This window comes from Vombatus ursinus, unplaced genomic scaffold (assembly GCF_900497805.2).
Source record: "Vombatus ursinus unplaced genomic scaffold, bare-nosed wombat genome assembly UNPS02009835.1, whole genome shotgun sequence".
NCBI classification, from domain to species: domain Eukaryota; kingdom Metazoa; phylum Chordata; class Mammalia; order Diprotodontia; family Vombatidae; genus Vombatus; species Vombatus ursinus.
The window spans coordinates 25,108,516-25,126,408 of NW_020949613.1; the positions used below are offsets into that span (position 1 = coordinate 25,108,516).

General features: G+C 34.1%; 1 protein-coding gene across 4 annotated transcripts in view; it reads left to right on the forward strand.

Annotated features, from left to right (window-relative positions):
- Positions 1-17,893, forward strand: part of MYO6 (myosin VI) — a 236,477-nt gene that overhangs the window by 198,108 nt on the left and 20,476 nt on the right. For all 4 annotated transcript variants that reach the window (XM_027852915.1, XM_027852916.1, XM_027852917.1 and 1 more), the window contains 4 exons: positions 6,622-6,830; positions 7,199-7,277; positions 10,797-10,957; positions 17,705-17,808. In XM_027852915.1, coding sequence (XP_027708716.1) covers positions 6,622-6,830; positions 7,199-7,277; positions 10,797-10,957; positions 17,705-17,808 — 553 coding nt within the window. The remainder of the gene's footprint in view (positions 1-6,621; positions 6,831-7,198; positions 7,278-10,796; positions 10,958-17,704; positions 17,809-17,893) is intronic.

A 17,893-nucleotide genomic window follows, 5' to 3' on the forward strand; every position in this document is an offset into this window, starting at 1 on the left:
GAAAGCTATAAGTAAAACAGTAAAAAAATAGGCATCATAGTTTGGAAGTGGAGAGCCTGTCCTTTTTATATCTTTTTTTCTGACCTTGGGATGAGGAGGTAGGACAGAAGTGGCCTATGGCATTTGGAAATTCAAAAGAATTGCGGTATCTCAGATTTGGTAGGGACCTCAGAGGTCATCTAGTTTCATAAGAATATTTACAACCTACCTGATAAGGAGTTATCTGGTTTCTTCTGGAAGACCTATGGTTTTTTTTTTCCTAGTAGCAGCTTAATTCTGCTTTTGGATAGCTTTAAGAGTTGGAAAGTTTTTTCTTACATCAAGCCTAGGTTGGCCTCTTTTTAAAAAATTCTAATTGGAACACACACACGCGCGCGCGCGCGCACACACACACACACACAAAATAGAACATTTCCATCTCCATAACAGAATGCAATAAAAGGATTATGTATGAAACAGTGAATCTCCATTTCACATGATGCTGCCAAAACTGTCCTGCCTGCCCATACTACCTTGTGAACTTCCTTTTGTTCTCTTTTGTGCATTTTTTTAAAAAAGTGTTTAAATGGCTCTCTCTTTTTTTCTGTCCTTATTAATAATTTCTTTTCTTATTCCCCTTTCAGTTGAAAATGAAGAAGGGGGAGAAACACCCTTGTAACAAATAAGCATAGTTCTGCAAAAAGAGTCAGATCTTTTGGAGACATATACGGTCATTTCATTGATTAGAGTTCTTGAGTTTTTCAGAATTGAGTTCTTTATTATTTCCTTAAATAACTTGTTCTTCTGGTGCAGCTTACTTTACAGTATCAGTTCACAGTAGCCAGGATTCTCTGAAATCATCTATTTCATAATTTCTTATAATGGAATAATACTCTGTCACGTTCATATTCCCCAATTCATTCAGCCAGTTCCCCAATTGTTGGGTTCCCCCTCCCCCTTAGATTGTAGTTCTTTACTTTTCTTTTTTTTCCTTTTACTACCCCCATTAAGATCAGGAAAATTTGTTCTGATTGTGGCTACTTTCTATTCTGCCTCTTAACCCCACTTCTTTCTGGTTAAGTTTGATGTATTTCTACACCAAAACGTGCCCGTGTAAACCCTTCCTTTGTTTCAGACAAGAGTGAAGTTCATCTGATTACCACTCCCTCCTCCCCTTTCCTCCCTGCTTGTATACTTCTTACACACCCCAGTTAGGAGAAATAGCAAGTTCCACCCACCTCTTTCTTTCTTCTTTCTTCACTACTGTATTCATTTTACCCTTTTAAAACCCTAAGAACAGAATGAATCCACCCACAGACCTTCTATTTTTCTCCTATAACTCCCTCAATGTTCTTTGAAGACCTTAAGATTCTGAAGGAACACTTTTTCTCTCCCCTCCCCCTATTAGAATGTTAGTATTACATCATCAAGTCCCACCCCTTTCAGTTGCTCATTTATGTGTGCGTGTGTATGTATGTGTAATATATACAGATAGTTATCTTTTTAAGTTTCTCTGAGCTCTTATGTTTATATTTCAAAGTTGCTACTTAGCTCTAATCTTTTCAGCGGAAACTCTTGAGTCTTTTATTCCATTAAAAGTCAATTTTCGCCCCTATAGGATTATACTCAGCTTTTAAGTGTAAGTTTTTATTGGTTGTAAGCTTATATATTTTGACTTTTGAAATACTGTATTGTAAGATATCATTTGTAGTAGAAGTTACCAGGTCTTACGTGATTGTTACTGTGTACTGGACTTGTCTTTCCGGATGCTTACGATCCTTTTTTTCCTTTAGGAGCTCTGGATTTTGTCTGATATTCCTAGAACTTCCTTTTGGGGTTTCTGGAAATGATTGATACATTCTTTATCTCTTCCCCTTACCCTCTAGTTGTAATAGATGTGGGCAATTTTCATGTATGATTTTAAAAAATATAGTGCTCTGGCTTTTTTTAGGAAGTCATGGTTTTTAGGGAATTGAATGATTTTTAAATTAGTTCTCCTTGATCTTATTTTCTAGATCATTTGTTTTTAATATGAGATATTTGTATTGCATGTATATATTTATCTTATATATGAAACATGTTGATATCTTATATTTTTCCCTATATTTTTAATTTTTTGATTTTATTCTAATATTTCTTGCTGCCTCACGGAGTCAGTGATTTTTGTTTGATGTATTCTAGTTTTTAGGGACTCTATAACTTGGATAAGGTTTGCCACTTTCTCTTCTAAGCTATTTATTCTCTTTCAAATTCCTTCTTCCAAAGCTTTTGTTTACTCTTTGCCCTCTTTCTTCATTTTTCCCAGGTATTGGAAAATAATTTTTTTCCTTTGAATCTCTGTAGTTATTATGGAGTTACTTGCTGCTTTTTTTATCTTTAGAATTCTAATGCTTTTTTTTTTTTACTCATTGAATTTATTCATTTGTTTACTCATCTTTCAGGTCTAGTTTCTCACTGGGGGCTTTGAGCCAGGGTCAGGCTTATCCCCTGTTGTATTTTTTGTTAGGATGTTAGGCTTCATCGGCCTTGGCTTGGGTCTCCTAGGTTCCTTGACTGAATTTTATCTCCCAGGGTAATATCGCTCTGAATCTTAGATGGACCTCACTTGTTTCTCAGGATTGTGTGTTGAAGACCTCAAAGCCCCTGGGCTTGGGTAATGCTGGTGTGAGAAATGTGGCAATGTATTGGTCACCGCTTCTCCCATATTCTCACCAAATGGCTTTCTGACTTTCCTGGGTTTTTCTTGGGGGATCCTCACCTCTTTCTGATTCTAGATACAGAGATTTTCAGGCTGCAAATTTCTCTGGCTCATCACTGGTTACATTGGCTAGCTGGGTGTGGATGTTGGTGCTGGCTCTTTTGGCTGATCCCTTTCCAGTCACCTGCTTTCCATTCTCTTTTCATCGTTCCCACATAATGCCACTATTCTTATGCCAACTTTTAGCCCTAGATTACCCTCATCATCGATCTCCTTCACTCCTTACCATTTTCTGAATACAACTGGAGGAAATCTCACATATGTGCTGACTGGGTATCTCAACTAGGCCCTCACTGCAGCAAGGCATTCTTCCCTACTTGATTACCTTTTTCATTCCCCACAAAAGTGATTCCAAATCTTTTCTTCTCTCCCCAAGTTTCTCATACCTACACCTCTTCTCCCACTTCCAGCTGAGAGCCTCCTTACTTTACTGAGAAATTTGAGGCTATTTGACATGGGCTCCTTCTTGTTTCATTCTTCTCATCTCAAAACTCATTGTCATCCTGTGTTTTCCTTTCCTGAGGTTTCTGACAAGGAGATGGCCCTTCTTCTTGCCAAGGCCAACCTCTCTATACTTGCACTCTGTCCTTCTGTCTTTAACAGATTATGCCCTCAGTCCTTTCTCTCTTTCAAATCATTAGCCTCTCCTTGACAACTGGTTCTTACCCTACTGTCACACATGTTCACCTCCCCCATACTTTTTTGAAAAAAGCTTTCCCCCCAATATCTCTTTATCTTTTCGTAATCAAATTCCTTGAAAAAGTTAGTCTGCCAATAAGCATTTATTTTGAGTCTGTAGCGTGCCAGGCACTGAGGATATAAGAGGCAAAAGAAATTCCCTGCCCTCAAGAAGTTTATAATTTAATGGGGGAAATAGTGAACAAATACGTACAATCTATATACAGGATAAAAAGAAAGTAATTAATAGAGAGAAGGCATTATAATTTATAGGTATTGGGAAAGGCTTCTAGTAGAAAATAAATTTTAATTGGGACTTGAAAGAAACCAGGAAAGCAAGGTCGTGATGAGGAAAGAGAGCATTCCAGGCATGAGGGAAAACCACAGTAGCTGCCTTCACTTCCTCTCCTTTCACTTCTTATCCCTTTGAGTCTGGTTTCTGATATCATCATTCAGCTGAAACTACTTTCCTCCAGAGTTACCAGTGATAGTTTACAGTCCTGATGATCTGGTCTTAGTATTTATCCTATCTGCTCCTTTTGACACTATTGTACAGCCTCTTTTCTGGGATACTTTCTCCCCAGTGGTTTTTTGTAGTTCTATTCCATTGGTGTACTGGTAAATGTTTAACAACCAGCTCTCGGAAAATGCATGTTACAGAGTAATATGCATTATTAAATTTTCTCCATCACTGTCTTAAGTCTAGACATTAAACAAAACAATAAATCAAGTCCTCATAGGTAATGTTTACTAATTTCTGAGCTCTGTGCTCACACTGAAAATGGGACAGTTGGCTCTCGTGAACCGGTACAAGTTGACCCCAGCACATTCCTGCACTACTTTCTCCTTGTTTGCCTCTTACCTGTCTGCTCATCTTTTACATTATATGCCCACTAACTATGGGTATTTCTCAAGGTTCTAGTCCCTCTTCTTTTCTCCCTCTATACACTTTCTCAAGGTAACCTCATTTGTTTCTGTGGACTTAATTAATCTCTCTATGCAGATGACTCGTATATGCACATCCAGTCTGTCTTCTATAGAACTTCAGTTTTATGTCACTAATTGCCTCTTAGACATTTTAAGCTGACTGTCCTGATGACATCTCTGTCCAAAACTGAACCAGTCTTTCTCCCCAAACCCTTCCCTCTTCCCAACTTCCCCATTTCCATAAGTTACCATCATCCTTCTAGTCTCATAGGTTTGTGTCCTCAACATTAACCTGGACTTCTCATTCTCCCTCACTTCACATATGCAGCCAGTTAGAAAATCTTGCCACTTCTCCCCTCCCAACATCTCTTGCATCTCAACCTTTCTTTCTACTCATTTCTTCGTTTACTCCTCATCATCTCTAGGTTATTTTAGCAGCTTCTTGGTTGGTTTCTCTGCCTCAGGTCTCTCTCCATTCCAGTCCTACCCTAGCATCCTACACATTGATGCCCAAATAATTTTCCTTTAAAAAAGATAGAACCTTTGCTCTCCTATTCAGTCAGCTAAAGGGGTTTCATATTAGCTCTAGGATAAAACATAAAGGCTCTTCCTTAGCTTATAAAGACCTAAACGATCTGGCCTGATTGGCCTTCTCTCCCATGTGATTTTTCATCTTCCATCTGTATGCCTTTCCACTGGCAGTGCCACATGCCCAGAACCCACCTGATCCTTACCTCTACTTTATCAAATTCTCTTTTTCTTGAAGACACAGTTCAAGCATAGTCCTCTGCGTTGAAGCCTTTCCGGATGCCTTTAGCTATTAGTGGCCTCTCTTCCAAAATATCTTTTATTTAACTCCAAGGCATATATTTGTGTTTATTCATTTTCTGTTTATATTTTATATGTACATGTTGTCTTTCCCATTAGAATATAGCCTTGTGTGTAGGTATTGTTTCATTCTTTGTATTTGTGAAGAGGTTTGAGGGTGCTTACTTGATTTAGGGTTGCTGAGACCTCAAAAATGCCAAGACAGAGTTACCTGGAATGAATTTACACACTAAAGCCATGTTTCAGTCAAGTGGCAGTTTATTGTAATGCCAAGAGTATCAGGCAAAGTTCTTTTGGGGAACTTTCAACTTAATGGAGGTGAATCTAAAGCTTATATAGAAAAGGGGCAGGGATAGGAATAATTAGGTAATGCAAGAGGTCCAGATTTCTCGGGAGCAGGCATTGGTGATCTATGGATGGGAAAATGTAGGGAGTTTTACAGTTGATGTCAGACATTGAAGGAGAAGATGCAAGTTTTTTTGTTTAGCTGCTAGAGCCATGGACCTTGGGGATCTGGTGCCAAAAGGGTCCTTGGGCCACCCAGGGACAAAAATCCTTGGGCCAGGCACCCCTGCGTCTGTTCTGATAAGAGAATGTGTTCTGCAGCAAGAGAAAATTTTCTCACAGCAGGGGCCTACTGAGAAACTGGGAGGCTTCCAGAGACATGGTCTTAGGGCTGGGGCCTGAGCACCCCATCATTTGGATCTCTAGCTCCTATTATATTGCCTGATACATACTAAGCAATAAAAAAATTCTTGTTGATTGATAGATTGACTTATTGATGACTTGAACAGCATCAGAAAGTTTCCCCCTGCTTCAGCACATAAAATTCTTACCATTAGGGTCACTTCTTTATTTTATAGTATTATTTCTACATTGCTACTGTTAAAATGCATTCATTACCTAGGAAGTGAGAATAGACAAAGGTCAAATTCTTCTTGCTTGTTAATATTCATGGCTTTTTTTTAACCACTTTGTGCTTGTGAAAAGGTTAGATGCTTGTTTAGGATTGGGATGAGATTGGAGGGAGTTGCAGTCAAGGCATGGCAAGGCACCTGAGGGGTGAGCAATAAAGCTCTGGAAAGAGAATGAGGTTGCTGCAGGAAAACCTTGCTGACTTTACAGTTTTGTCAAGGGATAACTCTATATATGGCATTGTAAATGAGTAAAATTTGCTGCCTTATAGTGGCTAAATTTAATACTATGAAATTACAAAGAAGTATTCATTTTAGAAGTTTGCAAGTAGTTTTATGAATATTCTTTTGATATTCAGATGTTTTTATTAATAACTATACTGTATTAATTTTTAACTTTAATGTAAATGAGGTAGTTCCTTGTATGTAGGCACTCCTTAAATATTTGTGGATAATTTATTTCTCAAATAATAGAAAAAGCCAAATAATAGAACAAGAAATATTTTTAAAGTATTTTTTTATTGTTTCTTTTTCCAGTCCACTCTGATGACAAGGGAACAGATACAGAAAGAATATGATGCCCTAGTTAAAAGCTCAGAGCAACTCCTCAGTGCATTACAGAAAAAGAAGCAACAGGAAGAGGAAGCAGAAAGACTAAGAAAAATTCAGGAAGAAATGGAAAAAGAAAGAAAAAGACGTGAAGAGGATGAGAAACGCCGAAAAAAGGATGAAGAAGAAAGGCGGATGTGAGTGATCTTAACCATTATATCTTGACTTAGAGATTAGAGGAGTAAATAGTTGGTATTGATTAAGCTTCATTAATATTCTTTTTAAAAGCTCATATTGTTTTGTTGAACAGTTTCTAGAATTAGAGAGTAAACTTCTCTTCTCTGCATGTTACAGGTTTTAGATGGTAAATATTTGTCGATTTTTATTTCAGTCAAGATGTTCCTAGTGTGTATCTATCCAAAATCAGTTTCATTTTTTGGAAATTGCATTTAACTAGTATGATAAAGGAACCATACAATTCTCCATAACTTCTGTTCTTCAGCACTTAAAACTGTACATTTTTTTCACTGCATATTTAAACTCCCCCCCCCCCCCCCTTTTCTAGGAAATTGGAAATGGAGGCAAAGAGAAAACAAGAAGAAGAGGAGAGAAAGAAGAGAGAAGATGATGAAAAACGTATACAGGTATGGGAGAAATGGACTAGGTGTGCTTGAATGGCAAACACATGGATGTGTTCACATGCTAGGATTTATCACTCATGTTTCCTAGTATTCACAATGCTAATTCCCTGTTGTATTTTCAGGCAGAACTACTTTAGGAAGGTGTGTACTAGTTTGTGTGCATGTGCTCGCTTGTTGAGACAGGTCAGTTTACTGGAATAGACAAAAAACAAGAAGCTCCTTGTGCGAAAACATCTCGCATTTGTTTTTCACCATCTTTCTAGCTATAGTTGTAGGATCAGAGTTCTCATATTTGGAAGGGATTTTTGGACGCCATCTATTTCAACCATACCTATATCATGTTTCCCACGTATGTTCGTCAAGGGTCTGCTTGCATATTTTGAGTATCAGGGAATTCATTATGGTTAGCTCTAATTCCACTTTTAGACACATTTAATTTTTAAGAAGTTTTTTCTTGTATTGAGTTGAAATATTATTATATTTTTTAGCTTCTATCCATTGACCTTCTGTGGCTAAGCAGAATAAATGTATTCTCTCAACATAGCAACCTTTTAAATATTTGAAACCCAGCAGTCATGTTTACTTAAATCTTCTTTACTCTTAGGGTAAACGTCCCTGCAATCCAAAGTTCCTTTAATCAGACTTCCTGTCACATGGTTTCAAAGTGCCTCACCATTCCAAACTGTCCACAATAGTTTTAAGAATTAATTTTGTAGGATACTTTACTTAGGGAAGAGAAGTTCTGGCAGAGTAGCATGAATACTTTGATTGCTAGGGAGGCAATGGAAAGCAAGGTTGGAGTAGGACAGAGAAAAACTTTTATCTACTTGGCAGTTTTGAGGACTCAACTGTTCTCCCTTTGGTGAAGAGTATAAGATATAGACTAGCAATTTGCCATTGCTGGAATAATCACTAGTCAAATTAGTATATTCATATGACCCTTATCCAAAACACTCTGGCACAATCTCCAAACCTTAATCCATGTTTTCTCATGCCAGTTTCCCCCTGACATTTCCCTAATTTGTTCCTCTGTTACCCTGATTGCAGCTGATTTCTTATTACCGTTTGCCTTTCTACTAAATTATGCTTGCCCCATACATGAGAAGATTACATTTCTAGAGCGCTTTACATCTTTGACTCCTTTTCAACTCCCACTGTTAAGGGCTCCTGGCATGTAATTCTGTTATTCCAGATATTCTTCCTTTCCTGATGCCATAGTTTGCACTTGGTCAGAGACCTGAGCCAGATGTGAGCTTTATTGTCCAAATGTGTGGTGCTCTGTGCCTGTCTGCAAATGGGCAAATTTCAATATATGGGTTCTACCATAAACATTTTAAGCTACATTTTAAAGAATGTAATCAAAAATAAATGAGTATCTTTTAAAAATTAAATAAATTTGATATTGATAAATTTGATAAATTATAAATTTGTTGTTGTATAACATTCCTCTCTTGGAGATTGTAGTACTTTGCACAAATTCAGAACAGGAACTTCAGCTCTTTTTATCTTAACATATATGTTGATTAGAAAGCTTGTAGTAGTAATTACTGGTAGTGTTTCATGGAATAGACAAGAATTTTAGCAATAGAAATTTTCTAATTTGTCTAATCTGTTGCAGTAGCTTCCAGTTCATCTTCTTGCTTCTGGTCTCTCCCTTCTCGCATGCAACATCAACATAATCTCCAATTTGATATGCCTAAGATACAGATCAAAATATCTCACTCATTGTTAAGAAATCTTCAGTGGCTTCCTTTTGTCCAAAAGAGAAAATATGAACTCCTGGTGCTGGAATTTAAAACCCTCCACATTATGGGTCCCACTTAGCTTTTGGGCCATATTTTGTAGTACTTCCTTTGAGGCTTTCTCCATTTTAGGGAGATGATCTTTTTAGTTCTTACCTGTACATCAGTGGTGTCAGACTCAAATAGAAGCAGATCCCTGTGGGCTGCATATTGATTTAGAAAACCATAAATCAACATTATCTGTGTTGTATTGTTTTTATTTATTTCTTAAACATTTCCCAATTACATATTAATTTGGTTTTGTCTACACGAGTTTGACCTCTTTGCTGTACATGGCATTCTTTTTCTCATCTCAGTATCTTTGCACAGACTGTATTCCATATACATCTGCTTCTTATAATCCTTATTTTCTTTCAAAGCATACCTTAGCTTTATTAGTCCTTTTATGATTTCGGTCATTGTTCATATTCTCTGTCAGGAAATTATTTTGTATGTATTTCTATCTAATTGTCTGTGGACATTCTGCTTCTCTCCAATAGAAACAATATTCTTTGAATGGAGGGACTATTGCTTTTTTTGACTTTGTATGCCTAGTGCCTATAACATATGTTTAATAATTGCTTGTTAGAGTAGATTGAATTATTTGTTGACTTTAAGAAATTTTTAACATCACCTAGTCCTATCCCCTCATTTATGGATGATGAAACTGAGATTCACAAAGGTTAGAACTGTTCAAAATTACATACAAATTTCTGGCAAAGGCAGGACTAAACTAGCAGCTCAGTACTTTTTCTGCTTCCTTTTCGTAATAATATCTTGATATTCCTCCAAGTAAAGATGCAACAATTAATTTGAGAATATGTGTAATTTGATGTGGGAAGAAACCAGTCATTGCCTGTATAAAATCCCTGTTGAGGTTTACTAACATAGATGCCTAACTCTTTGCTAGATTAAAATTAAGATAAGAAATGGTCTCTGCCGTTTTGGAGCGTATGTTCCAGAAGGGAGATAAATATGTCTACATTGGCAAACTGTTTTTCAAACTACAGTAGTATAGTGTGGTTACTTTTTTGTGCATTAATTTGTTCAACAAACATTTCTTAAATGCCTGCTTTGTACAGTGTGGTGTTCTCCTCAAGCTTACAATCCAGGAGGGTAACCTACCTAGATAAATAGAAGTGCAAAGAACAATGTGATAAGTACGTGAGAAGTAGAAAGTGTGATGAAATCAAGTGGCACATTACATAAGCATGAAAGTGCAGTCTTAATATTTTAGAATTTTGTAGATGTCACATAAATCAGAACATTGATTAGAAATGCCCATTTTAGTTTTATTTGTATTTCTCTTTCTAAATGTTGTAAATCAGTTTTCTTCATTGCAGATTGTTTTAAAATTTAACAGAATATGACACTGACAGTACTAGTTGCCCCTCTTAGAAAACAAAAAAGTGGTCTCAATAAAATTATTGATTTGATTTTTTCATGTCAAAATTATAAGAATGATAGTTCATGCTTCACACAGTTCTTCCTTGGACTTAGGTCTTTTATAAAAACTGATTAAGTCTTTGACTTCTGAAAACAATACCATTAACTTATTATTATGTAATATTTTATGAGACAGCTGAGGTCTCAGTGCTATTTGCTTTTCTCTCCAATTGAAGAAGCAATCAAGCTTTGTTTCTATATTTTAGTTATGTATTAACAACATGTAATCTAGGATGTACTTGTTTAGTGGATAAAAAAGTGAAAGAGAATTGAAAAATTTGTTTCTGCATTCCAGGCTGAAGTGGAGGAACAACTAGCCAGACAGCGTGAAGTAGAAACTCAACAGCAGGCAGTGCTTGAACAAGAACGCCGTGACCGTGAGCTTGCTATGAGGATTGTTCAGAATGAGGCAGAACTCATCAGTGACGAAGCACAGCTCGATTTAGGATTACGCAGGTACTCTGGTTGGGTTTTGTTTAATGTAAATAAATCTCTCTTATCATTTTCTCTTTTCTTTCTCATGAAAAAAAAAAAGCCTTACTGATTCCTTCTCTTTAACCCGTTTAAAAATGAACTTTTCCATTTATAAGCAGCATATCCTATACGCAGAATAAAACTTTTTTTCCTAACAAGTTACTTAATTGTGAAAAAATGTTATTTCAGAATTGTTTTAGTTAATATGTCATTTTTTGCAGCGAACCTCTCATGTTTTTAATAGTAAATTTTTCTAGAATATATGCTGCATTTTATGGAAATGCAACTTAAGGAAAAAGTATTATTTCTGAATATATTGCATTAAACTCTGGCATGGAAATCAGACACCATAAGCCATTATGTATTTTACAGCTTTGATGCTGGGATTTGAATTTTCCCCAGTTCATGGTGTTCATATGTGCCCTTTCACGTAAAATAAAAAGGAAGCTGTTTTCCAGTTTTATAGTATAAATATTTGTTGAATTGAAACATTTAACCCTCTTTTTTGAAGCTGCTAACTTTTTTTGTGGGGGGGGAAAGAAGTTAATATGTACATTCTTAATAGAAGGGTTTTAGGGCTTTTTTTCCCTTTTTTAAAAAATTTACAGCATTTTTTTTAAAGACACCTAGAAATTATAGCATTTTGGAATTTTTAGGGGTGTGGTGTGGTGGTGTCAGAAGTATGAAATGATCCATTTCATAAGCATATGACCCTCACCATCTTTCAGTATGTATAAATACAAATATAATAATGCATATATGTGATATATGTTAAACATAGTTGGTTATGTTACACATACTATATAGCACTGCTTCCCAGGATTTCAGAAGTCTTTAAAAATTTTTATTTTTTAACAAAAATTTTCAAAACAGAACCACAAGATGGCATCATTTCCCTATGTCTTAAGAACCCTTTAAAAATAGAACTTGTATTCAAAATAAGACATCCTTCTAGCTCCACCTTTTCAGACTAATAGCCAGATTTTTCCCTCAGTTGAATATTATGAAAGGAAAGCATAGAATGCCTTTGATTTGGTTCCTGATTTGAAGTTAAGGCTTTCTTAATAGATGGGGATTACAAGTTTCCTGGTTATTATAGTTGTCACCAGGATTTTGAAATTAAATTAACTTTTTTTAACCTTGCCATAGGCTTTAGTGGGTGAATTCATCTGCTGGCATTAGTCCCATTGCCATGTAGTCTTACCATATCAATCCTTGGGCTTTGCACATGTGCCATGACAAATTGTGAGAAGTCTTGAGTCAGGTTTTGAAAGGGTTGAGCATCTGAGCAGGTAGGGTGATGATAGGGAAGAAACTGATTTATAATTCTAGGTCATTCCCAGAGGTTTGATTAACAGATATATTATATCTATAACAAATATGGCCAGTTATCACCTGCTCAGGGTAAGAAAAGAGACATGAGATTGTATTTTTTCTAAACCTATACATACAACTACAGAGGTGAATTTAGTTCCATTTTATCTGATTGTGAAGGACAAATTATTGCATATCTGTACTAAAAACTTTTTGTGAGTCTAAGCTCCTATAGGGAAAAAATTGTACTATTTTCTTTTTATTCTCCCTTAAGTGTAGAGAGTTATTTAGAGTCTTTCAGAGTCAAATGAAGTTTCAGACTTTTGGTATACTGAAATGTGCAATTATTTTTGACTTGAGATACTCAGAAAAGCAGTAAACCCCATTAGGAGGAAATTCAGATTTAGGCTTTGGTACCTTTGAATGGCAGCCGAGTTTGTTACCTTTGAGAAAGGGAGTTCATTTTTTCCTTAACTTAGGTCAGAAAGAATAGTTGGGATAATCTCAGTTCCTTTCCCCCCCATTTTCTGTATTTTCCTTTCTTCCTTTCCCTCTCTATATTTTATTTATGCTCTTGCCCCTTTCTCCTCCATGGAGCCTTTGTTAAATACTTCAGTCTTTGTGGAACTTTGTAGCAATTATATTCAGTACCACACAATTTAGTGCCTAATTATACTCTGTTTTGATTTGGTCATGTCCTTGACTGAATGCTTTTCATAACTTTGTATGGTTATGGAATAGCCAAATGCTAGCCCTTAAGAGCTATTGAAATAAATAAATGCAATATAATGTACAATATGATGATGTTCTATATACCTCTTGAAGAATATATTTGTTAATGTATTTGTATATGTGGAGTGAAAAAATTCTTTTTCATAGATTGGATTCCTATTCCGTAACTGTTTAGACTCATTTGTCGACATTTGTGATATCATTAAAATGTAGAATTGAATCAGTTGAGTTTATGATCCTGAGGAATAAAATCAAATTGCCTAAAATAACAAAATTAACTTCTATATTGTAATAGAACAGAGTGCCAGCTCGTAGCAAAATATGAATTTACCAATGTAGATAAAGTTTCTTACCTCCTTTTCATTCTATTGAATAAAATTTTCTTAATTTATTTTTTTCTGATTATGGTTAGTCCTTTGAAGATTTGAAATGAATGAGTGAATACAGGGAAATTTGCCCTAGTCTCTATATGAAATGAAGATAATGGAATAAAAATAGGAGGAGCTAAAATATACTTATTTTGATCATTTAAATTAAGGGAAAATTTAAACCTACATAAATAAAAACATTTTGACAGCTTATGAATGAAAGCTTAAATGACAGTATTATTTTAATTTTTAACACTAAATGGACCAGGTGCATAATTGAAGCAAAAATATAATTTTACTATGAAATAAAAAATTTTCATTCTACTAACTTTTTTCTTTACCATATGGATACAAAGATGTGCTGCTCAGTTTACATAGCTTTGTCGTCCTGGGTATTCTTAAATTCTGATCCTCTTAAGTGATAACTTCTAGAGTTTGGCATTAGAAGATTTTAATTATTTTCATGAAAGCAGACCATTTTTCCCCTTAAATTGAAATGGATTTTCAAGTTAGTATAATGTAATAGCATCAGTTTTAAGTTACTGAAGGTCAGTTTTTTAATATATGACAATTCAGACTATGTATAGTATATGTTAAAGTATTGTCAATCTGAAGCTAAATCTCAGAAACTGCTTTTCCTATATATTAATGAATGCATATTTTCTTACGAAAATCCTCACATTGGCAAAAGGATCAAAGTAAGGTTATTATAACCACATCATCTTTCAATAATCATTTGAATATATGCATACATTTTCAGTCATGAAAAGCTCCCAAACTATGAGTTTCACAGTTTCCATTTGAGTACGAATTAATTTTTATATCTAAAATCTAAGTGAAAAATTCTGACTATGTATATGTATGAAGAGAATGCATGTAACTTAGTGAAGGAAAGAACATCAGTTTTCAGCAAGCATATTTGTTAGATTTGTTGAATATATCTTCCTACTATGTGGAAATTAAATAAATGTTGTTTAATGATGGCTATTTAAACATTAAACAAGTTATTTTAAAAGATTGAGCACACTTTCTCCAAACTCTAAATTAAGAAGTTATTAACTTTCGTTCTGCATATTGACATCAATTATTTCAAGACCAAAAATTAGAATTAGCATTATTTTACTTAAAATTTATTTCCTTAATAAATTATTTACTAAATGATATATATATGTGGATTTTAATACTAACATATGTGTGTCTGCGAGGAAACAAATTTAAAACATTATTTCTGTTACTGAGTTTTCAACTCTTCAGTTTTATAAATACAATAAATCATTGAATAATTTTTATGGGGGATGAAGGGAAAATTTAGGTCTAATCCTCATGATGAAATAGTTGAACAATATCTCAAACCAGGGTTGGAGAATTAGGAGTAAGGTTAGAGAGGTCATCATCACAGGTAAGGTATCTGAATGCACACAGTAGATCACTATTTATTCAGATAGGCATCAGGTAATTGTCATCCAAACAGTTCCATCTTTTAGTAAAAGAAGTTGAAGTCTAGTAAATTTGTTCAGGTTAAGGAAAAATGTGGAGAGTTCTAGAAGTTCAGAAAAAAAGCTGTCATGGACTATGAAGCAAACTGATTAGTAGTATGTTCTAGAAGAAAAAAACAATTTAATAAAACCATACATAAGATTTGGGAATGAAAAAAGCCAAAGAAACTATTTTTAGATGAAGCATTATTTGTTTAAATGTCTATTTCTTTTAGCTCTGTATGTTTTGCTTAATGCTCATTTTACTTACCGAAGTTATTGGAACTTATTCTTGTAAAAAGGGTTGGCTTATAAATCTATGATTATTTTTAGGCGGTTTTGATGGGCTTCTGTCCCCACCTCAAGACCGCTTTTTATGGGGAGGAGTAGAACAGGAGACATTCTACCCTCTTGAGATACACTGTGGAAGTTGAATCACTTAACTGATAGTAGTTATCCAACAAACTCTACCTGTGCCCTCGGAAAAACTTCAGTCATTAAAAAGCAATGATTCTTAGATTAATTAAGCTAAATTATGAAGGAAAACTTAATTTTGAAAGTTGACATCAGTTTTGAAAACCAAAAGCTAGAATTAATGTTATTTTTACTTGCAAACTGTTTACTTAATAAGTAAAATTATTTACATCTGAGGTTAATATGGGTGTTAATGTTAGTTAATGCAAAGAATTTTACATATATATGCGTATATCTATGAAAGAAATTTAGATATTTTCAGTTACTGAGTTACTATATATTATTATGTGAGTTCATATAGTAAATATGAAATATAAGTAGTCTGAAAGCTGGATGAAAAGAACATTCCAGGGCAGGAAAATGGAAAATGAACAAGTGAGCTCTTTCCTTTGAGTAAACAGCTAAATTCTCATCCCTCTTTCGAAAATTGAATATTATACCAAATTGGAAAGAAATTAATCTTTGTAAAGAGCCATTTTACTTTTATACTTCGATGGATCTATGATCCTTCCAAGGGACGCATTTAGTGGAACATTTTTAGTCCTTATAAAATATTCTTGCAAGGTCAAAATCATTCATTTCTTTATAGATACTACTTATTAGATTATTTCCTTTTTAGAGTATTTTATTTAGAACTACAGTATTTTCATTAAAATCTTACTTTTATTTTAATCTCTGCATTGTGAAATACATTAACTTGCCGTATTTATATTCTGACTATTTAATATTAAGGATTAAATGTTCAGTAGGCAAAGTGTACAATTCATGTACATGTTGATAATCTTGTCTGTTAGAGCTTCCATTTTGAAGAATGATCTGTGTATACTGTGCACATCTCATTCAAAAGCAAAGACAGAATTTCATCTAAAAGATATTTATAGAAAAAATATATGATTATATTTAGTGATAGGTATAAGATGTACTCTACTAACTTTAAAGAATTTTTAAAAGAACTTTTGCTATGTGTTAATGAGTTGTGTAACAGCAATGTTTAAGAGCTTATGTACTTTTAGAGAGGGTAAAAATTGTTATTTGATTTCATGGAAAAGTGAAATCAGCAAACTTGTTTCAACTATTAAAATTAAGATGTTATATGGCTTTTTTGGATTTAAAAAGGTAATTTAAAATATAGTGTTTCTTTTACTCATTTTTGCTATATCAATGATTTTCTTGTAGAGAACAAATGGCCAAAGAAATGTCAGAAATTTTGGCTAGGTTAGTGCAGTAGAACTCCTAGAATAATGATTAGTTCAATGAAATCAATTTGTCAAATTATTTTTTTGATTTATGAGGCCAGAGCTTTGTCATGTGACTAACCTATTCCTTGTGTTTAAACTGTCCATTCTGAGATATAGTCAACCACTATCTTCAATACCTTAGGAATTTTTTTATGCAAATTGCTTTTAAAATACTTAAATATTGTTCCATCCCTTGAATTTAATTTCCCAACCAAAGGAAGTAGCTTTCTCACATGGCAGAATCTGGCCCTTCATATTTATCTAAATATAAGCTAATAATATTTTAATTGTCAGTTTAAAAATTATAAAGTAAAATGCATACATATATAGTAGGAAATATGAAATTAGTAATTAGCATGATTTCTATCATACGTCAATCTTGTAATTACTTTACTTTGACATTTACACCGTTATATTTATTGAATTTAAACCATCTGTAAGTTTTACCTCAGATGAAAGTTCAGTAGTTTTCATTCTCCAGCAGTTGCTTTAGCCAATGTTAGAAATTATAATGGTTTGTAAATAAAGCATTTTCTTTTATAATTATTTTGTAGAACACATTCCCTGTTAAGATTTACATTATAATATTAAATTCACAGTTAATATAATGCTTCATGGTTTACAGACCATATTTTCACAGCAACCTGTGAATTATGGATATTATTGTCTCCAGTTTGGGAAATGGAGGCAGAAAGAGATTAAGTCACTTCCACATGGGCACACAACTTATAAGTAGGTTCAAAGTTTTGAACCTAGGTCTTTGACTCCCCAGTCCATGCCTCTTGCCTGACTTACAGACTCTTACATCCAAAAATCCTTTTTAATTTTTACTTGCGAAGATTTGCTCAAACAACATATTGACGTATTTGTAAGTAATTTGACTTCTATTAACAGTGGCTGATAATTACTGAATCCAATCTTTCTAAGAAGTAAAAATAATTACAAATTATGATAGCAGTTTTTCTTATTTCTATAATAATTGTGATTGTTAATAATAATAATAATAATAATAATAACAATAGCTAACATTTATGTATCACCTACTATGTGCAAGGCACTAATTAATACTCACTTTTTTGCTGGTATAGAAAACATTTCTTGTTCTAATGTATAAAAATATGATTACAGAGGTCCTGCAGTCCAGGCCACTAAAGCAGCTGCTGGATCAAAGAAATATGATCTTAGTAAATGGAAATATGCAGAACTCCGTGATACCATCAATACCTCTTGTGGTAAGTTTGTACAAAGAAGGAGTATATCTATCTATCTATCTATCTATCTATCTATCTATCTATCTATCTATCTATCTATCTATCT